The 23,929-nt window shown below is 47.4% G+C and overlaps 1 protein-coding gene across 1 annotated transcript; it reads right to left on the bottom strand.

The window, feature by feature from the left end:
• Positions 1-1,970: 1,970 nt before the first annotated feature.
• Positions 1,971-22,723, bottom strand: GPR173 (G protein-coupled receptor 173). The gene is made up of 3 exons (XM_027099906.1): positions 22,456-22,723; positions 21,880-22,036; positions 1,971-4,888 (listed from the first exon to the last, which is right to left on the bottom strand). Exon 3 carries the CDS (start codon positions 4,789-4,791, stop codon positions 3,670-3,672), a length of 1,122 nt encoding a protein of 373 aa, XP_026955707.1. The 5' UTR covers positions 4,792-4,888; positions 21,880-22,036; positions 22,456-22,723; the 3' UTR covers positions 1,971-3,669.
• Positions 22,724-23,929: the final 1,206 nt, after the last annotated feature.

Genomic DNA, 23,929 nt, shown 5'->3' on the forward strand with positions numbered 1-23,929 from the left:
CGCAAGCAGTGAGCAGGATGTGCTCAGATAGACTCGAGAGCCTCGCTGTCGTTCTCCTCCTCCTCTCCCCTCCCCGTCAGCAACTACGCACTTCTTAAATCTGCCCCTGCCCCAGCCCTGGCTTTCGCCCCTGCGGCGGCGAACTCGGAGGCGGCTCCTCGCGGCTCAGGGGGCACTCAAGGAGCCTGGGGTTTAGAAATCGAGGGTCTTTTGTTTGGGGCCAGGTTTTGACGTGGCGTTTCCCATTTCTGCACAATAGCTCTAGCAATAATAATCGCACCAAAAAAAGTAACTTCCTCTGCGTCATGAAAATGATTGTGATTCAGTTCATCTGCTAGATCTTTCTAGGACTTTCTATGTGTTCATCGACTCCATACTTCTCCTTCCCATCCTTTCCATTTCCTCAGTGTATGCTGTTTTAAATTATATTTTAGATTTTGGGGAGCCAGCTGGATGGTCTCTCGTGAGGCATGGTGGTGGGGTTCTGGCTTAGGTGTGGGATTCGCGTCAAGGATCTGCTCCTCACTTAAACCCTAACCAAATCACTGCCTCTCTCTGAGCTTGTTTCCTCTCCTCTAAATAAGGAGTCCCTAAAAAGACATGTAGGAAACTGCCCATTGCAGGCTTGTGGTAGCAGAGGATTGGAGGCAACCTAGAGACCCATCACCCAGGGGAATGAATAAGAAAAATGTGATACATGTATAAGATGGACCATGTTATAGAATGAATTAGGTCTACATACGGCAACATGGCTGGATCTCTCAAAAACAGAATGTTGAGTGAAGAAAGAAACAGAACAAGATTTATAGTACAATACTGTTTATGTAAATTAAAACACATAACAATACCATACATTTTCACAGATACACATATATGTAAATAAACACATGAACGGTGGATTGGAAGGACGGTACGTTAAATACACGAGAGTGGGTGCCTATGTGGAAGGGGACATGGGATCAGGGATGGGTGATGAAGGGGACAAAACAAAACGAAATAAAAAATATAAGGGCCTCATATGAACCAATGATGATACAGTGTGCCAAGAACTGAGGAGTATGGTCAACTCAATTCTGTGCATCTGAGAGAGTAAAGTAATTGAATGCCCAGGGAACAGGCTGGCTGGGGAGACTCCCAGGCTTTTTTTTTTTTCCCCTGTGACATCCCTCCCTCTGAATTTAATCAAAGCTTACCAAAATCCGAGCTGTATACAGTGGACCCTTCCGAAGGGCTCCTATCCCAGACTGAGCAGTCCCTCCAGAAGCCATTATTTTGTGTGTTGGGGGGCGGGCATTACCTAACCCCAATAGTTCCCCTCAAGTTTGATCCCCAATTCCCAGTCAACATTCTCCATGGTGGTCCACTTTCAGGAACACCTTATCTGGCTTTTTGAGAGGAGACTGATACAGGAGTTGGGAGTGGTACCTGGGGGCTCCAGGCTTTGGAAAGAGATGGGGTACTCAAGTATCCTGTCGCCCATGTTCAGAGCCTGGGCCAAGGGAGGAAGATCTTATGAGATGGGAGTCTACCCTCTTGCTACATACATACGTACCGTTTTCAAGTTCCATCTCTCCGACCACTCTACTTCTTGCTGCAGGCACATACTCTATTTTGTCCCCTCTCAATTAGGTGCATATGTGTACATGTGTGCACTGTATATGTCTCCACATACAGGCATTTGGTCACATGTGTGCCCCAGGCAGGAGTGCCCCCCAACAAAGTCACGCAGATACACTGTCTCACTTGACCATACCTCCCCACATGTAGTCACACAGACAGGACACACACACACACACACACACACACACACACACAAAGAGAAAACATCCAATATAGCATTGTTCATTTGTTTTCCATTTACAAAATCCAATGGTGAATCCACGCAGTTAGAAAAAGGAAATGGAGGCAAATCCTCCTGAATGTACCCTATCTACCCCCACCCCTGTGGTGCCCCAACCCACCCCCTGAAAGGCACCGCCATCACTATCACTGAGAGAACAGGTACCCCCCACCCCCAGCCTCTCAGCCACTCTGGCCTGCCTTTCCAAGGCCACTCCATAGCCAGGCTCATTAGTGTCTCTCCTGCCTAGAGTGCCTTCTCCATCCCTCTTGGGTCAAGGTTTGCCCAGTTCTGGAGCTGTCTTGGAGTAGGGAGGGAGTGTAGGACAAGGGCTTCTGTAGGGAAGGGAAAGGAGGTGGATAAATACAGATCTCCTGCTCTCCCAGGAGATGAGAGGGGGACAGAGAACTTGGGCAAGACCAGGCAAAGAATGCCAGTTTGGCTCACCAGTCCATGAGACTTGATGGGAGCCCAGAGTGGACTCTGCCCTGGGAAGGAGGCTTGGGATCTCCCACCTGGGGATTCTGGCTGCAGTCTGCTCCACTTGGGGTGGAAGTAATGGTGGAGGGAGGAAGAGGGGAAGGGCTGTTCAGTGCAAGGAAGTTGGGGGCTGAGGGCCCAGAAGGCCAAGGGTTACCACAGAGGGGCTTGAGGCTCCTGAGGCTTGAGGGGGACAAAAAGAGGTCAGAGAGGAATGGACTCAAGTCCACAGTGCCCTGGAGTTTATACCACTATGACTTACCAAGTCCCTCAAAGAATTTTCATCTTCAGGAGAGTATCATGAACTCAGGAGACAATTCTGGGGTTGAATTCCACTCTGACCCCAGCCTTTGGGATCCAGCCATTCTGGAGAGTTTGACTTTCTCCCTACACTTCCATGGGGTGGGGGGCTGCTCCTGCCTGTATGGCACCCACATCAACCCCGGTGGGGTTGGAGTGGATTTCCATCCTCAAGAAGAAGAGTTGGGGCACGGGGATCCAGTTGGCAGCTTGAGAGAATGCAGCCAAGCTGGGGTCTCTTCAGCTCAAGGCTTGTACTCACATCCTGCTCTTCACCTAACCTGGGCCCATCCCAGAAGCCCTTCTCCCTCCCCTCCTGGCTTCTCAAACAGATGCTCAAGAAACACTTGGGAGGTCTGGACATGGTGGGGATGGAGAAAAGACCGGGCGTGGGACCAGGGTTAGCCTAAAACAACATTGCACACAACATAGCAATTAAACATTCCTTGCTCCCTGGGAACCCAGCAGCCCCTTCGGTCCCTCTTGTCAGCAGATCAATTTCTCTCTAAACATCCAGGCCTTGCTAAAGGACTTGGAAGGGGAGGGTACGTGGGAGCAGAGGGGACAATAAGGACTCTGGAAGTCTATTTTACAGGACAAATTTCCCCCTTCTGGACAATGTCAGAGGAGAGACATTAAAGCAAGAAAGCCTGTCTCCTCAGCTGTGAGTAGAAAAACCTGCATTTTCAGTTTTTTTTTCTGAATTGTCACTTCTGTGTGTGTGTGTGTGTGTGTGTGTGTGTGTGTGTGAGAGAGAGAGAGAGAGAGAGAGAGAGAGAGAGAGAGAGAGAGAGAGAGATTGTAGAAGTGGAGAAGGAGGTGGCGGAGACGGGCCCCACAGAACTAGAAATGCCTCTTTCCTAGTCCCCCACCCAGTCCCCAACCCTGGGGAGGTGCTGACAAAGGTACCTAGATTCCAGGTGGTTCGAGGGGCTGGGGCTGGAGCTCAGAAAGAAAGGCTCCTGTTATGGAGCCCCACCTCTCCCCTTCTGTTGGCCCCATCATGGTGGCCCTGACTTTCTCCTTGCCTGTCTGCCTACCAGCCTGCTTCACATGACACAGTAGGGTTCTCTAGGCGCCGGGGCATCTCCTGTGCCCCAGCAGGGGGCATGAGTCCTCAGGCACTTCTTGAGGTCCTTGTTGAGCAGGAAGCAGACGATCGGGTTGACGGCAGCCTGGGCGAAGCTCATCCAAACAGCGGTGGCCAGGTAACGGTGGGGCACGGCACAGGCTTTCACAAACACTCGCCAGTAGCAGGCCACAATGTAGGGTGACCAGAGTAGCAGGAAGAGCAGTGTGATTGCGTAGAACATACGGCCCAGCTGCTTTTCACCCTTGACCTCGTCCATGCCCAGCAGCCGCCGGCTGGCTGCATGCCCATTCTGCCGGATACCCAGCAGGGTTGGTGGCATGGGCCCACGGCCAAAGCCAGCGATCCAGTTGGCAGCAGCCTGGCCGGTGGCCCCAGGACCATGGAATGTCCAGTTCTGGCTGATGGCTGGCACCATCTGCACGGGCTTCATCTTGCGGTGACGATACTCGAAGAGGAGCAGCTTGCCATAGACAGCATGTGTGGCTGCCATGAGCACAGCCAACATAAGCATGAAGCCCAGCGTGTCATTGGCCTTGAAGTAGCGATGCTCAAAGATGCACTGGTCCTCCTCACGGATGAACTTGTAGGTGCCCACGTCGAAGACAGGTGGGAAGGCCATGGCCACAGACAGGGTCCAGGCCATGCAGATGACAGCTGTGCATGTCCAGAGTGTCATGCGCTTGGCGTAGAAGCGGTGGTGGGCGATGGCCATGTAGCGTGTGACGCTGATGCAGAACAGCATGAAGGCCGCATGGAAGCAAAAGAGCACAGCCATAAAGGCCACAATCTTGCAGCTGAGCGCACTGAAGGTCCATGAGGAGCCGTGGCGCACAGAAGCCAGCACAAAGGGGAAGCAGACGGCAGAGCGTATGCCATCAGCCAGGCACAGGTCCAACAGAAAGTAGTAAGGAGCCTTGTGCAGGGCACGCTCCTTGAGCACCAGCAGGGACAAGATGGCATTGCCCGCCAGGCTCACGCACATGATCAGTCCCAGCAGCACCAGCTTCACGTAAGCCGATGCTGATGGTGGAGACAGTGCGCCGCTCACCTCCTCGGGCTCTCCAGTGGTGTTGGCCATACTGAGGGGCAGGGGCTGCTCCCAACCCTATGGGGTCAGCCAGTCCGGTGCTCGATGGGCCCCGGGGGACTCCATCAGTTGTCCTGCTGGGCTGCACCTGCAAATGAGGACACAGACACAGAGAGACAGAGATATGAGGGCAGGAAAGAGACAGAGAGAAAACACACACAGGGGCACAGAGTGAGAAAGGAGAGAACAAAGAGATAGAAAATGGACACAAATTGAGACAGAAATGGAGGGGATGAGAAAGAGTGAGAAGAGACAGGGAGAGAGACAGAACCAGAGAGACAGGAAGTGGGGGAAAGAAGGAGGGCGTAGGGAGGGAGGGAGAGAAACACAAGAAAGAGACAGTGAGAAACAGGTGGAAAGGAAAAGTGAGGAAGAAACAGAAAGGGCAGTGTTAGTATGTCTAGGTGGCCTCCCCACTTATTCCCCAGCTGGTGTCAGGCCCTGCCCCTGGCCCACTGCTGCTCCTTCTCCCTCCTTGCTGGGTGAGGAGGTGCTTCGTCTCTCTGGATGTCCTCGGTTATCTGTTTCCTCCACTGGTGGGTCTGTGGGATGGGGATGTTGATGCAGCTCTTCTCTCCCTTTGCAAAGCCCAAAGTTTGTGTTCTTCAAACTTTTTAAACTGCCACCCATAGTAAGAAATACATTTTACATCACAGCCTGGTACACATACAAGCATGTGTACATAGAGCTGAACCAAAAGTTTCACAAAACAGTACAGATCCTATGTATAATGTACCTAGTTTCTATTCTGTTTCACAGATTTTTTGGTTAATGCTGGTAGCCACTCATTAAATAGGTTTCTTTATTCATAACCAAGCATGTGCTTAGCATGCTCGTGGAACAATGGGAAGACCAGTGTGGCTGGAACAGGGTGGCAAGAGAGACAGTGGAAGGTGAATTCACAGAGGGGTCTGGGGCCAGATCGTGCAGGGCTGTGGGCCATGACAAGGACTTGGGTTTTTACTTTAAGTGAGGTGGAGAGTATATGTGAATATAAAGACTTAGGTATGCTTGTGTGTATTCATTTGTTGAAAAACTATTTATTGAGCATATACTGCATGCCAGGCACTGGTGATACAGCTGTGAAATAAACTGACAAAGATCCCTGCCCTTGTGAAGCTGATATTCTAGACAATAAAGAAGATACATAGGTGAAGTATACTAGGTCAAATGATGATAGGTTCCTAAAAATAAAAATAAAGAATGGAAGGGGGATAGGAAGTGCTAAGGGTGGGAGAAGTGCAGTTTTAGATGAGGTGGACAGGGAAGGCTTCATGGAGGAGGTGTCATCTGAGCAAAGACATGAAGGAGGTGAGAGAGTGAGCCATGTGGTCATCTGGGGGAAGAGAAGTCCAGGCAGAGGGAACAGCTAGAGAAAAGGCCCTGAGGTGAGACTGCATGTGGTACATTTGAGGAAGAGCAAGGAAGAAGGTGGAACACAGTGAGTGAGGGGAAAGTGGTAAGAGGTGAGGTCAGAAAGGTGGTGAGGCCAGATCACATAGGCCATGGTGAGGACTGTGACTTTTACTCTGAGTGAGATGGGAGCTGTGGGACGGTTTTGAACAGAGGCGAGATGTGATATGACTCAGGATTGAATGGGATCCTGCTTGCTGCGGTGAGGAGCACAGATCATGTGAGGCAAAGGTAGAAGTAGGGAGACTACTTAGGAGGCTCTTGCAGTAATCCAGGTAAGGAATAACAGCACCCCCGTGCCTCTTGCCCTGCTTTGCTTCTCTTCCTAGAATTTCTCTCTTCTAATGTACTATATAATTTACTTTTAAAATAGTTGTTTTAATTAATTAATTAATATTGATATATAGTTCATGTATGGTATTATATAAGTTACAGATGGACAACACAGTGATTCACAATTTTAAAGGTTATACTCCATTTATAGTTATTATAAAATATTTACTTTAAATTTTTGGTTTATTGCCTGCCTCTCCCTATTAGAAGGAAAGCTCCACAAGGGTAGGGATTATCGACTCACACACTCTCCTCTAGAAGAGCAGTGCACAGCCCATGGTAGGCCCTCAGTCAAAAGCTGTCAAATCAATTGGTTGAGGGACTAGAGGGGCTGGTGGCTCAGGGAGGGCTGCCTGGAGGCTTCCAGGTGGGATTTGCTGAGAGAGCTGTCTGGGCAGTAAGTGAATGGGACAGCACAGGCAAAACCTGGGGGGAAGCAGGAGAGCTCCTAGTGTGTGCGGGCTGGGTGTGGGGTGTGACAAGGTAGCAGGGCAGTTCCCTAAGGAGAGGCAGCAAGGCAGAAGCTGGAGAAGCTCAGAACTCCTGCTGGGACCGGGATGGGCTTGAAGTTGGGGGAAGTGGGGCTTGAGTGGATGTCTTTCTACCTCCTCCCTCCCAGGAAAACGGCTCCCCTCTGCACTGTTTCCCAGTTCAACCCAACATGGCCTGCCACAGCCATCTGGGGCCAGACTTTGATGGTACCCCAAAGTCTCAGAGCTGGTGCCAGTGGGCCAAGAGAAGGTGCTAGGGCAGGGGCTTGAGAGAAGCGGAGTTGGTGGGCCCCTTCGGCCCCTCAAGGCCTCATAGCTCCCACACAACTGTGGACCAGCCGATAGCTGGGTGTGTGTAAATATGCACACACACACACACACACATACACACACGCACTTCTTAGCCTTCAGGAGAGGCAGGGAGGAAGTGATAGAGACAGAGACTGAATGTAAGACAGAGTCAGAGAGACACATGAGTGACAAAGAAGGAGAGAGGAGCAGAGAGAGAGAGACAGACAGACAGACAGACAGATGGAGACATAGGAGGGAGGGAGGGAAGGGGTGGGACAAATACACAGAGAAAGGAGAGAGCCTTACACAGAGAAGAGGAGATAGAAATAGAGACAGAAAGAGGAAGAAGAGATAAAGTGAGAAAAAAGAGAGAGACACACACACAGAAACAGAGAAAGTGCAAGAGACAGACAAGGGAGAGAAATAGAGACAGAAAGGGGAAAAATACAGAGAAAAAATAGAGACAGAAAAAATAGAGACAGAGGGAGAGAGGGAAGGAGGGAGGGAGACAGAGACAGAGAGATAGAAGGAAAGGGATAATGCCAGGAAATAAAGAGAGAAAGATATAGAGAAATAGACAGGGACGGGGAATGAGAGACAGATAAAGAGGGGACGGACACAGAGGCAGAGACAGAGACAGAGAGAGGCAGAAATAAAGATGGAGACAGAGGGGGAGACACAGAGAGACACACTAAGACCAAGAAGGTGGATAATGTGTAGCCAAGTCCCAGTGAAAACAAAAACAAACACTAAAACAAAACAAACAAAACAAAAACCCATAAAATAATAGAAGCAAACAAACAAAACTCTGGTGTTGCCTGGAAAGCTGGGGTGATTATATAAAAAGTGAGGAGAGTGTTCTTCTAAGCATAGACTGGCAGCCACAGCCTGGGACCATCCAAAACTAAGGGTGCATGTGCATACACATAACATGTACACACCTGCTCGTGCTCAGATGCCCTTAGAGATACACAGACACCTACACACACACTCACAAACACATAGGCTACTCCTATAGAGACCCATAGACAGCAACCAGCTCACACACAGGGGCACTGGTGTGCACACACGGCACTCATACACACACACACACACACACACACACACACACACGGTATATCGTGTATGCGTCCTCATTCACACAGGCACAGTGTACCCTGCTTAAACACCAGTGCTTTGTCCTCAACAAAGGCATTACTGCCCCCTAGGGGACATTTTGGAAATTTATAAGAGCATTTTTGGTTGCCACAGTGCTGGGTGTGTCCTTCTAACATTTGGGGTCCTGGGCGAGGATGCTGGCCATTCAGTGACCTGCGGGGCAGTCCCACACAGCCAACATATGTCCCTCAACCCATAGGATTTTGGACTTGGAATGAACTGAACCTAGAATCTAACTCTATTTCACAGTTAAACACAGTTGTTCCTTTGATTTAATATACCCTGAATTATCCAGGAATGTGGCTGCCATGTAAGTCTAGAGACTGTACTTTGTTTTGTAGAGCACTTTCCTTGAGCTGTTCAGTATTTCAGAAACTCTCACCCCTAGGCCTTTGCCTGTCATTTGCCTGCACTTCGTACAAGGGGCAGCTTCTGATTTTTCCCCTTCTCCTAAATCCACGATTACTCATCATAAGATGTTACAAGCTTCTAATTCACTTAATCTCCTGGAGAGTGTCATGCCCAAGCATTTCCATATTGAAATGCAAATTATTTTCTTATAAGTCACTTTTATTTCTTATTTATTTATATTAGAGTTAATATAATGTGGCTATTGTATAACATACTATATGAATTTTCTTTTGAAATTATATATGCAGAGAGATTGTATTATCTAAGAACTTCATGTCCAAATAGTAAAGGGGGTGTTACAAAATATGTTACATAAAAGAGGGTGTTGGGTATGAGAGAGCTGAGAATTGCTAATATGCAGACACACTCAGACACACACACACGTGCAGTGGCCCACAAACCCACAATTATAACTCCCTTAACATACACACAAACTTTCAAATTGTGACAGATACACACACACAAACCTACTCATTGTCACTCACATGTAGACTCATATATACCCTTTGTCCCAGTGTACCTGATGATTCAAATCCTCTCACGTATTTAAACTCTTGCAACACAGTTGCAAGAAAACAGTGGCATACCTATGTCATCACATATACAAACATGGTTACACATGTTAACACTCAGTCACTTACATATGCCAGCATGCTCACATGCACTTGAACCCTGCCACACATATGTATATACAGACTGCCCCTCAGATACCCACAGAAAAAACAGACAAGTAAAAAACTGCTCACATATCACACATGTACATACTCTAACACACTCTAACATACAGAGACCAACTGATCCGAAACCTCTCACATAGATTAGGCACACTCACCAACACAGATGTGTACACTCTAGCACAGGTATACACAGATGCCCATACATGTACACGCTCACTCATGCAGAGAAGTAGACCAGCTCCAACACAGACACACACACACACCCCTTAGAAATATGCAAGCACAAGCAAACACAAAGAAAAAAGCCAGATATAGTGTATACAGATACACTCTCACACACAGGCGTCTATACACACACAAACTTGCTCACAAACCAGATACTTACTTGACATATACAGCCTGCAACAGGTATACACCCAGAGACAAACCCGTGCAAGTGCACAGAGCAGCCAACTCCAGAACGCACAGGTGGAAACATTGGCAGAGCTGTCTGGGGCTGGAGCAAGAGGGGGCTTGAGGGGACCATGTGAGAAGGGAGGTTGTAAATGTCTGGATTGCTTCCTGTTGAAACATTCCAGATAGTCAGATTTATTACTTTGGTTGCCACTGGTTGTTCATCATCAGTGAGGTTTTTTGGCTTTGCCCATATATGTACAATGTTTGTTTTTCTTTTAATTTGATCTCATTCTTATTTTTCCACAATTTTTTCTATGAAAATAGAAGGGCTGTATGATTGTAGCAGTTATTACTATTATATAGAATTAGGTGTTCCTAAAGAGAATATAACAATTTTGTTAATTTCCTTGATTGTTGCTTCTTTATTAAAAAAGTTTTCTTCTAGAACATTTCATAATTAATTTCATAATTAATTATTATCTTTTGTTTTTAGGTAAAATATTTGTCAGTAAATGAGTGCAGCCTGACTATAGTTGAATTGAATTGATTCATTAAAGGGAACTCTAGGCCTTTCTGGGTTTGTCTCAGAGTGCTGCTTAAAAATGCAGAAGACCTAAAACTTGATTTTTGGAAAAAATCAGTTTTCAGAAGTCACAAAGGGTCACACAAAGGGTCAGTCTGCTGACCCCTTCAATACTTTATATTCACGTAGATTTAATTCTTAAGATATTTCTTTCCCCATCAAATTGGACTTTTTGATTAAAGCTGGAAAATCAAGAGACTCATAAGACAAACACAGTAGTCTCCCCTCCAAAATAATCCAGGATGTTCCTAATTTAAGCAATTTAATGAGGATTGTCTCAAATTTGAGTTCAGCTGCCCAGTTAGCCCTCTTTTCCTCAACCTAAATGTCCAATTTGTGTGGAAAAGTTATCAACAGAAACCTTCGCAGTAGGCTATGTTGGTCAACTGACCACAAAACACTCTATCACACAGAGAAAGATTTGGACTTTTTGAAGCATCTGGAAGAACAAATTAAGAAACTGGGCTCTTTTTTGAGATGAGTTAGAACATTCTTAGATGGAGTTCAACCAGCTAGTAACAGGGTTATACAATTAACAAGTAAAGCTAAGATGCCTGCCCAGTAGAATCTCATATGTTAGCAGTCTGCCAGGAAAATGTCCACACTGTATTTGAGACCAACAAGGTAGAAGAAATAGGACAGGGGCCACTTTCAATTATTTCTGTTAGGAGATACACTGGTGACAGGTCAAAGGACATCGAGATAACACTAACCCAGAAGATTGCTGAATCAAAGGGGTTTTCATTTTCTATTGATGTATCTCAGGATGTTGATTAACTGTGCTTGGTTTATAGTACTAGTCAGAAAGCCTGAAGAGAAATGCCAGAAGCACCAAAATAAACTAAGGTTGAAATACTCAAAGTGATACATAAATATTTTGAAATATTGTGGAAACTCTGCATAAATCTGTGGACTGACGCTGCTGTTGTGATGGCAGGAAGTTTACAGCTGGAATTTGTTCTGAAAATGCTGAGAGTCATCCACTGAGGAGCCTTAACCTATAAAAGTTTGCCTGAAGGTCTAACTTCCACAGTAAATGATGCCAGGTGAATTTAATTAGATCCAAGGCACTACCCACCCACTTGTCAGCTTTCTGTGAAGCACTGGAATCAGTACACCCTTCTCTATTGTTTTAAGCCTAAGTGTGTAGAGTTTATAATGGATTTATGAGCTAAAAGAAAAATTTCAGCATTCCTCTGTGAATGACTCTCACTTTGCAGATTTGATGCTTACTGGCTTCAACACATGGCTCTTTGAGCACATGAATAAAATTACATCAAAAATTTTCGACACTCAAAGATACATGAAAGTATACCAACAAGGTTTATGGATTTGAAGCCAAACTTCAACTTAGAAGAAATCAGGTCAAGTACGGTTCCTTGGGTGATGTTTAGTTAGCATTATAAGTTAAATACTAAAGAAGATTTACTAGGATGAATAGAACAAGGTCTACTTAGGGGAAAACTTCATCATTATTTTTAAATACTCAAAATGAAAATTTTCTGTTGGATCCAAAATTCATGAGCATTTGTTACAAGAAATTTCAAGATCACATTTGACTGAAAGAAAAGAAAGAGGTGTTAGATTTAAAGAAGGATCTCACCTTTGAAGTACGAAATTCAAAGACTAAGAATTATAGATTATTGATGAGAAAAGAGTTTTAATAAATTAAAAAATACCCTTTGACCATTTGCTGCCACTTAGGCAAATGGTTTCCTGTTGATGGTGACTACCAAGAGACAGAAGAGAGTATGTAGCTATTCTGAGCATAAAAGCTGGGTCTCTGCCTGGGCATAGCAAGAACAAGTGAGTTATAAAAGGGAGGTGAAAAAGGGAGGCACGAACAAGCAGTTGTTCCATTTGTTAAGAAAGGTTGGTATGGTGTGAAAGCACCAGCCATATTCAACACAAGAAACTGCACCTGATGCTTCAGAGAAACCAAAATGATACCTGATGACCCCAAAGCTCATGCTTTTGAGGTGAGTTTTGCTGACCTGCACAACCATGCTGCTACATTCATACATTCAAGCTAATTATGAGGACATTAGGGCAAACTATGCCTAAACAACCTCCATGGAATGGGTCTTACCTTCAACAACATGCCTTCCAAGATCAAGAAGAGGCAGGCCACAATAGAAGTTTATATCCGTGTCAAAAGTACCAATGGTTATTTGCTTCATTTGTTCTGTTTGGGTTTTTACCAAGAAACACAACAACTTGGCATAAGGGATCTACGCTCGGCACCAAGTGATTTACCAAATCATGATGAAAATGACCATAAAATAAACCAAGACAGTCATGACCAAAGATGCAGAAGAAGTGGGCACGAATGTTGACCACTACAGATTTGCACGAGTGAATTAAAAAGTTATGTTTACAGAAGTGAGCTCAAGTGTACTATGAAAATATTTGGAAAAGATTTCATTTGAAAGTTGCATACAAATTCAATATTAAATAACTCTCCTAAAACTTGGCATTTTAATTTTTCTTACCACAATTTTTATAATATAAAGAAAATGTAAGGAATTTCTTTTCACCAAACCCCAGTAGCCCTACATCCTCTTAAGTTTACTACAGTGTGCCATACAAATATTTCACCTTCTCTGTGTGCCTGACACATTCACAGCTAGTCGTATTGCGTGGACACTTGCACACATGAACAGATACACAGCACACAGGCATAGGTGTACATGGAGATTCAAATTTACACACACATCCAGACTTACCCCAGCTGATAGGTGCAGTCAGATGCTCACACACACACCTCCTCCTCTACACAGAAAGAGGCATGTGTGTAGGTGCCCACTTACCAGCAAATCATGCAAAGATTTATATAACACACACACACACATATAACCACACTTCTATAGAAATACAGGCCTAGGCACCAATACATTCGCCATTCACATGGGCACGTGCACACACATACACCTACAGACCAAATCGTATGGACCTATATGCTTTCAGACACAGTCATGTATGCACAGATGTAAGAACTTGACATTCAGTCACAGGGCAAGTGCAGCTCACATCCTACAGATCCAGGCCCTTCCCCACCCCAGGTTCTTACACTAAGAGATTAAAACCTACCATCTTATATGTACCCTGCCCTGGCACACATACATATACACACAGTACAGACTTGCTCGCCCATACAGACACATGGCTCAGGCTCACTGAGGCAGGCATGGCTCAGGCTACACACAGAGGCAGGCAGGCAGGTGAAGCAATGCAGGCTCACACATACACACCCATATAGCTACTGCTGCTTATAAACACAGACAGACACACTCATTCACACCTACACATACATTCACATGACACAGATACACACATCCTAGTACATGGCCATATAGGCCTAAATCCTCTACACACACACGCATCCACCTACATCATCACATATAAACCTGAACACCAACCTTCTTACATTTACAGACACTCAAAACATGCACACATTTACATCCTGACCACTATAAACCCGTTTACATATTCAGATAAAAACGCACTGCGCACTACCACAGATACAGGTATATGCACTCATACACTCAGATGTGTGTATGCTGGGAAGCATACACACAGGGCCAAACCTCTTCCATCAACCTCCTAGACCCACACTTCCATCCTTATACACCCATGGTTTTATATACACACTGGGACACATATAAGTACAAACCCACTTTTATGTATAAACACACCCTCACATACACCCACAACCTGCTCATTCTCTCACACATACATGTGGATACTGATAATGTGGCAAATACACACATAGAAACTACCCCGTTCACACTTGCAGATAGACACATACTGTCACTTACACATAGGCGTATGTGACAATTATAGTACTGGGTAACTCCTTATGTGGCACAGAGGACTCAATATGTACCAGGCACAGTCCAAAGCACTTTTTGAATATTAACTCATCCAATTCTCACTCTATGAGATAGGTAGTATTATTACCCCTACTTTACAAATAAGAAACTAGGGCTTAGTTGAGGTTAGGTGACTTGTCCAAAGCCACACAGCTAATAAAGGCATGTAAACCCAGAGCCTGGCTCAAGACCTTACAGATCCAACTTACTCACATGTAGAAACACACTCACCTCATACACATATACAGATACACACTACTTTAGCACAAGCACATGCACACACAAGCCATGTACTGACAGGCTCAGGTACAAACAGTTACACACATACACATACACAAACATGGACATGCTCACATTTACAGACACTCCAGCAGAGGTATATCTTGCCCCAGGAAAGATATACACATTCATACACACACCCACAATCATGCACCCCACCAATACACACCCACACTACTAAACACACAAAACACCCACATATACCACCTACACACCATCTAAATAAATCCACACTCACATACAGATGCACCCACATTCTCAGATACTCTCCCCAACCAGATATACCCAAATGCTCTCACACACACTACCCACATATATTCACATGCACACACATCACCCAGATATACCCTATCTCCCTCCCATACACCATCCAGAGAGAACCGCACACATCCTACTTAGATATACCCACTCCCACACTCCCCAGCCCAGGTGGGTACACATTCTCTTTCTCACACACACTATTCAGATGCACCCACTCTCACACACACACCCAATACTGATACACACTCTCTCACACACATCCCATCTAGACACACCCATCCTCATACACACATACCTCAAATACACCTACACTCACAGGCACTCCACCCAGGTACAGCCACACTTTAAGCAAACTTCCAACTCAGTACACCCACACTCTCACATACAACATTCAGATACACCCAAACTCACACACACTCCCAACCCAGAGCCCTCATACCCAACCCAGGCAAACCTACAGTCTTTTTCACATGTGGTATCAAGATACGCCTACAATGACACACACACCATTCAAACACACTACACTTACACCCCACCCAGATACTCACACTCACCCAATTCAAATACATCCACATGAACAGATACCCACATACACATAATCCAGAGACACCCACTCACAAACAAATCCTATCCATATATGCCCACACTTCTCATGTTCTTTCTTTGTCTCTCTGTCTCTGCCTCTCTCACACATACACACACACACAGAGCCCACTCACACAGCCCCAGCCAGATACATCCACACTCTCATACATACACACAACATCCAGATTCATCCCATGTGGACCACTGAGATACATTCACACCCATATGCATCATCTAGATACACTCCACTACCATCTAGATACACTTGCAAATTCACACACACACATCCCATCCAGATAATCCAACTTTCATACATGCCATCCAGGTGCACTTCCCCAGACACTCCACTGCCCAAACACATCCAATGTTCTCATCCTCTCCACACCACCCAGATGCCCCCACATTCCAAACTCACACTTCCCACCCAGTAATGTCCCCCAAACTCTCGTTCTCACACCTCATCCAGTTATACACACACTCACACACATACCCAAGTACATATATACCCAGATATGCACCCAAAGCTCTAACAACACACCATTCAGATATACCTTAATACATACTCCACCACCCAAATACACCTGTGCTCTCACCCACCCACCATCCAGATGCACTCACATTCAAACACACTCCACCCAAAATACACCCACACACTGTCTCACAAACAGCCCAGATGTACCACATTCTCTCACACATCATCCAGATACACCCAGCCACACACCAAAACACTCACATTCACTCCCTGACCCAATAAAACCCAAACACTTCTACCCCATCCAGATACACCTACACACTTCTCCCACTGGATACATTCATGCTCTCACACTCCCACCACACTCAGAAACACCTACGCACTCTCTTATACATACACACAATCCAGCTCCCCCCTCTCTCTTAATCACCATCATCTAGAATACCCACACTCCACGCACACCATGCAGGTATACCCATGCTCTCTCACACACCACACACACCTCACTCACATATGCCCCCCACAGCATCCACAGATACTCCCAATTATATACACACTCACATATACCCCACCCTCACCCAGATGTGCCCAAATTCTCTCTCTTACACACACACACACACAGACACACACACCATCTAGATAAACTCCATCACACACTTATATTGCCTAGATACACGTGTTCTCTCACCCACCTACACACCATCCAGATACACCCACACTTGAATGCCCCCACCCCAATACACCATACTCCTTCATACACTCACTCTACCCAGGAATACCCACACTCCCTCTTATACACGTAACATAGATAGGTCCACACTGTAAAACATACATCATCTAGATAACCCCCGACTCTCTCTTGCGCCATCCAGATACACGCATACCTACATACCCCTCAAATATATATATCCTCACACATATTCCCACACAGCCACACCCAAAATGTTACTTATACCATCCTCCACCGAAATAGGCCAATGGTCTCATAGTGCCTCACAAATGCACCATTCACACACACCCACATCCACACTCATCCCTCTCAAATACACCCAAATGTCTCACACTCAAACCCTACCCAGATACGCCCAGGCTCTCTCTTACATACACACAACCCAGATCCCTTCTCTCTCTCTCTCTCTCTCTCTCTCTTTTTCTCTCTCAACAAATATAGCACCCACTCCACACACACACCCCACTTTACCTGAATATACCTTCACTTTTCACTTATACATACACATTTAGATCTAGATTTCTCCCTGGATAGCACAACTTGGGTGTTGTGTGTGAAAACCATTTACCAACCCTTGATACCATACAATGCCATTTTGTCCTGGGCCTTTGATGGTGGGGGGAGGATGGGAAATGAGGTCTTTGTGTTTCAAGAAATCCTTTTCTAAAGAGGTCACAGGCCCCCTTCCCTAGTAGGATATCAGTCATTTTTGGTTCTTACTTCTTGAGTGTGAATGATGACAGGAATTCTCCTGAGACCCTCACAGAAGCCCAGCACATGGTCAAGGCCAGAGAAACCCCAGAAGGGGGTCATGGATTGCTCAAGTGTTTTGGCTTCCATCATCTAGGATGTCTACACAATTAGAGCCAGACATAGTCTAGCAGGGTACCTGACTTTCAGACAGGCACATAAATACACGCTGGAGTACACATAGCATCACACAGACTCATAAGTACCCCCCCTTATCACCCTCTCAATGATAAGGCCTATCTGCACAAGCCCAAGGCCAAATCTTTCTCCCTCTCTCACATACATACCATGAGACAGGCACATGCACAAATACCTACACTCATCCCTACAACAGGCACACCCACAGCAGTGCACACTCACACTGCACTTGGTCCCACATATGCACATCCATTTATTCTCAAACACAGACATATATGCATAGCATATACTCATATGACATAATGCCCATGAAGGACATACTTTCACTCACAAACACAGGCGTACACACAGGCATATTTACATATGTCCACAGACAGGCAGACTCTGTATCACACCCAGTGAGACAATGAACAAACACGACACACAGAGGTGAGCTCCCAAATGTATACACATACAGCCCCAGACATGACCACATAAGCATATTCACACATACTCACACCAGGATGTACTCACACAAATGAACACCCAGATGTGCACATGCTTGTCAATTAGATGGTGTACTCATACACGGACATTCTAACACACATAGACTTATACACACAACTGGGCATGTACACCTATAAGCGTATTCACATGAACTTAGGCTTGTACCTCATTCATTTCTGCATGCACAGAATCAGACATGGAGACACAAATGTACTTACAAAACACAATTACGCACACCATTTATGTTGACACATGTTCATACACCCATGAGAAAATATGCAAACAAAAGAAGACTCATGCACACATGGAAGAATAGTCACATATTCTCACACACTTGTACATCTGCACAAGAAGAATTGCTAACACTCATTACAGACACACACATGCAAAGACAACCTCACACACACACACTCAAACGCACTTATAGGCCAAGAGTGGTGTGTATGTACATTCACTTACACGGTTCTACAACATATGCTCCAGAACAAACAATGGTAGATAAATACAAATACACATATGCAAATAATTAGAACTATACAAATTGGTGCAGTTCAGACACCACCTGTACATTCAGACAGACACACGCCCAGGCATATTTACACACACATACACTTAGATGTGTGTGAATACACAGGTAAATATACAGACATGTTCACTCAAGTGCACACACAGCTAGATGTTCACACATACTAGCATATACACACACATTCACTCAGTCACTCACAGGCATTTCCACACACACATTCACATTCACTCAGAAATTCAAACAAAATACATAATGAGACAGGTGCATCCAAGTATTATGAGTTGTAGTTACTCATGCACACACCACACTGAGTGAGTGTGAGTGCACACTCACACTAAGAGATGCACTCACACCACGCTCAGAGATGTACGCTCAGAGGTACAACAGTGTACCCAGAAACACAACTAGACATATACATGAATGCAGCCATTTACCTATGCACACAGCTTTTTGTGCATATATTTAAAGGTGTACAGCCCCCCAGCCATACCCATATATATAATCAAATGTGCACACATAGGCAAACCACAAGGCATACTTTCATGCACAAAACATGTGCATTCACACACTCTCCCCTACCCACACAATTAGTTATCCTTATACTAGTGTGACCATCTACACTAACATTTCCCTAATCAGATGTAGACCCATGGGTCTGTCTACAGACAATATGTATTCAAACATGCACACACAGACGTAGACATAATTCAAAATGCTGGAGAATCCACAAAGACATTCACACACAGGCCTACTCATACATATACACGACAGGCACACCCACACAGAAGCATGTGTATCCACACTTACCCTCCCATACATGCATGGCCATACACACATACACATGCCCTTACACTTACAAACACACCATTTAGATGCACTTGTATTCATATGCACACAGGGGCATACACAAATATACACAATCAGATATATCTGGACAATCACCTAATAGGACATGTACACCCAGGCATTCTGAAACCCTCACACTCATACACATACAATCAGACATGTACACTCAAAGACAAATGTATACCACATACATATATTTAGCCAGACATTCAACAGGCCTATTGGCTCAGAGAAACACACCCTCACTGAGGCTCAGGATCCAACATGCCCATTTGCTCACCCACACAGACATGCAAAGTCATACCCACTCCCTTGTACACACACCATCCTACCCAGACACCCACACACTTTCACACCATCATGTGACCTGCTAACACACACAGACTCATACACATTCGTAGTGCCCATGAACAGACAGACACACACAGCTATATGTTTTCAGTTGCACATATACACCCACGCTCAGGCCTAGATGCCTCTGGACCACAGGTGGGGTTCTCTCCCTTCTGCACCTAATGCTTCTTCAGAAAAGTCTACTCCATAAGCCTACTCTATATATCCCACCCCTCCCTGCCCCCACAGAGGAGGTCTTCTGGGCCTCAGTGTTTCCCCTCTTTCTAATGCTCCCCTGGCCTTGAGGACTCTCCTCCGGCCACTGACCCCTCACTCAGTGTTCTACCACATCTCACACCCAGAAACCAGCCAGCAGACCCAACTGTCCCTCCAGCCTAGGCTCTATGTTAGTGACTCCCTGGGACCCGTCCCCCACAGCTCTGGCTGCTGCATGGGCCACACCCGAAGCCCTGTGATCTCAGAAGCTTCAGCCCTGTCCCCACGCCCTGCCAACCACTGACCACAGGCCAAACTCTTGCCAAGTCTCCCCTCAACAGGGAGATGCATATATCACCAGAGTCAGCAATGCTGCAGGCTGCAAGCCAGGCCTCTGCTAGCTCACGGGGGCTAGAGCCTCTGTGTGTGTGTGTGCACAGACAGGGGAAAGTGCAGGAAAGGAGCCTGGAGGAGGGTGGGGGCAGGAGGCTCTGCCCACAGCCACCACTTATTCCTCCTTACAAATGAGGAGTAACAACACAGAGTTGCTCCTGCCTCCCCTTCCCCTCCTCCATTTACCTACCTGCTGCCCTCCCCAGATCTCAGCCAAGACCCTGGAGAAGAGGGGCCAGTCCTTCCCCCAAATAATTAATGACAATATTAATCATGAACAATCAGCAACAATATTGACCATGAGCTTTGCTGACATTGCTTCAGGGCCACTTCTATACACATCCTTTACTTACATGCACCAACTCATTTAGTCACTACACACAGCCATGAAGGAAGGGTTACCAGTCTCTTTGACAGATGAGAAAACTAAGGTTCAATAAGTAGCACACTTTCACTAAAGTTGCAGAGCCAGTAGTTGAGGGAGGTGTCCCTGAAGAATCCATGTTCTCCATATACCAGGCTTTCCTGCTTCTTCAGACAGAGGGACCACAAGGCCATAATATCTGGGGAATCCCAGACACAACATGGGAGTCCGAAACAGACTGAGAGCCTTGGATGAAGGCTGGGGCCCACACTGTGGGGACAACCATGTTGTGTCTGGCCCCTGCAGGATGTTGTGTGGCATGGTCCTTGCCTCCACCAAGGCATCAAGCAGACTAGGGCCTGGAAGTGCTCCCCACCCCCACCTCACCTTCCTTTTAGCCCTACAGTGGCTTCCTCCCCCTTGCTGGAAATCACAGCAGTATCTTCCCTGGTGAGTGAGCAAAAGTCAGTGCTACTTGTGGGCAGAGACAGGGGAAGGAAGGAAGGAAAGAAGGAAGGAAGGAAAGAAGGAAACAAGGAGTGGGGGGTGGTCTGGGCTGGGAGCAGCTTCTCTGTCACGTCTACTCACCTGCCAGCTCACACACTCAGGCAGACACACATACACCCTGCATGCTGGCCAAGGAAGCTGTCGGAGAGTGGAAGAGGAGGGAGAGGGAGAGGAGGCAGCTGCAGGAGGCTGAGCCTGCCCAGGGTGCAGGCATCATGAGGGGAGCACAGCCGGGCTCCAGGCATGCCTTCCACAGACAGCACACAAGGAAATATTAACACAGCCTCATGCTCAAATGTGACCATAATGATAAAAACAGACCTTGTACGGGGAAACAGGTGGTGGTTCCCTTCCTCACGGGACATTTGGGATTGAGGAAGATGGGGATGGCTAGAGGACTCTCCAGGCTTGAGTGCCCAAGTAGCCCTTGTGATGGAGTAGAAAGAGAGAGAGACTAACAGAACCAGAGAGAGACAGAGAGCATGGCAGTGATGGAGACTCTGGAATATGTGTGGGGAGACAGAAGTCCCAGCCCCCCATCCTCGGTGGAGGGACGCTGACTACTTACCTTGGCTCTCTCAGCAGGGCTGTCTTGGAATCGAGGGAGGGGGCTCAAGCTGTCTCACTCAGGATAAATCACAGCCCAGGCCACATTGTGGGACCCTCCGTGAGCTGGCAGCCAGTGACATTCCTGCTTCTGTTGCCGTGGATACAGCCGGGCTGGTCTAAATCGCAGACATCAGGGGAAGCAGGCACTGAAGGAGTGCACTGGGCAGGGCTGGGGGTGTTGGGGAACACCAGGTGGGCAGCACACAGCCTTGGGGTGCCCAGCTAGCTGGCAGGTGGGGGTCCAGGCAGGTGCTTCCCCAACTACACACTCCCACCCCCATCTTCACGCCACCGCCAAGCTGGGAGGGGGGCCAGCACTGGCCCCTGCTACCCGTCTGCCCACCTGGCTGCCGGTCCCCCCTTCCCCCTCCCTGTCTGCCCGCTGGCCGCCGCCTTTTGTCCTCAGAAGACACGGTCCCCGCGGGGCCTCTGCCAAGCCTCCAGCAGATGCTCAGGGTCTGGGGCTCCTCCCTGGGAGCACTCGGGCCATGGCCTGGGAGAGCCCCAGGTTGTGGGAGCTCTCATCCAGGCTCACCTCGATCCCCAGGCCTGTCGGGGATGGGGAAGAGGTGCAGGTCCACAGCCAGAGGCAGCAGCAGAGGTGGAGTTGGGGAGGGGATGGACGCCAGAAAGAGGGGGTGGGGTGGAGAGAGAGGCTGGCCTGATAGCTGTGTCCCGGGTTTTAGATCCGGGTTGAGGAGGGTGGCTCAGAGCATCCGAGGGGGGGGGTCCTGATGCAAAACAGGGGCACCGTGGGCCTGCCGGAGGGACCCTCCAGGCCTGGGAAGCACCCCAGCTTACACAAATTTAGGTCCCAAGATGCTGGGGACACCCAGCCTGGATAAGGCATCGGCGGGGAGCCCAGGGCACTAAGCTGGACCCCATCTGGGCTGTCCGTCCCCCCTCTCCTCGATTTGCACGGTCCCTGCCTCAGGGGCGGGCGGAGGAGGGAGGGAGGCAGGGAGGGAGAGGGAGGGAGGGAAGGAGGGAGGCTGAGCAGGCAGGGAGACTCCCAGCCGCCAGCCTGGTCCTCCCTGGGGCGGAGCGGGGCGGGGCGGGGCGGGGAAGGGGGGCTGGTGAGGCCGGGGAGGACCCGGCTGGCTGGCAGGCCGACTGGGTGGGGATGCTGGCGTGGCGGCTGTGCTGCCAGGACAATAGCTGCCTGGGGAATTCAGACTCCGGCCTTTCTGAGATGCTGGAGAGAGGCATGCGTGGAGGTGGGGAGAAGTGCATGGGCTACAAGTGCAGAGGAGGCAGGGGTGGGGGGATCTACGGTTGGGGTCAGAGCAGAAAGGTCCTGTGGAAGTTTCTCAAAAGCTTTCGCTTGGGAGGGATCCTTAAAGCTCTGAGAGGTAGGATAGACAACCTTATTTAGAATGGGTTCTATGGGCATTTTCCCAGCAAGGCCTGTAGGTGGGAGGGGGTGGGGGCGGGGGCGTGGCAGGGAGCGCTGCCCATCTCTGAACAGCCCTTCTCAGGACGTCATCTCCCGTGCCACCCCTACTTTCTCTGGGCCAGTAGACAGATACGCACCCATAGTTATGGCCACGTTCCAGGACAGCAGAATGGGCCAGGGGAGGAGAAGCCTTGTAGGCAGAGGTTCGAAGGCAAGGAAGAAATACTTCTGTCCTGAATAGATTAAATTGGGACCAAATGATGCCATAGTGGTTCCCCTAATTTATAGCATTTAAGAATTCCAGTTCCCTTGATATAAGCAATTTTCTTCTATTTTCTTTCTTCCCTCATTCATTAGTTCACTCATTTATTAAGCATGGCTGTATGCTAGGTCCAGTGGTGGGCACTGACAATGTAGGTGAATCAGACTTGCTCTCTGCCCTTAGGAAACCCTTGCTCCACTGCCAAGCTGTGGTCCTGCAATCCACCTGCATCTGAACCCCCATAGAGTTTGTGAAACCCAGGCCTACCTCCCAGAAATACTAATTTAGGAGGTTTGAGATGAAGCTCCAAAACCTGTATTTTGACACGGCCCTCAGGTGGTTATTGTTATG

This window comes from Aethalodelphis obliquidens, unplaced genomic scaffold, assembly GCF_003676395.1.
Source record: "Aethalodelphis obliquidens isolate GAN/ISIS:26980383/991018 unplaced genomic scaffold, ASM367639v1 scaffold147, whole genome shotgun sequence".
NCBI classification, from domain to species: Eukaryota; Metazoa; Chordata; class Mammalia; order Artiodactyla; family Delphinidae; genus Aethalodelphis; species Aethalodelphis obliquidens.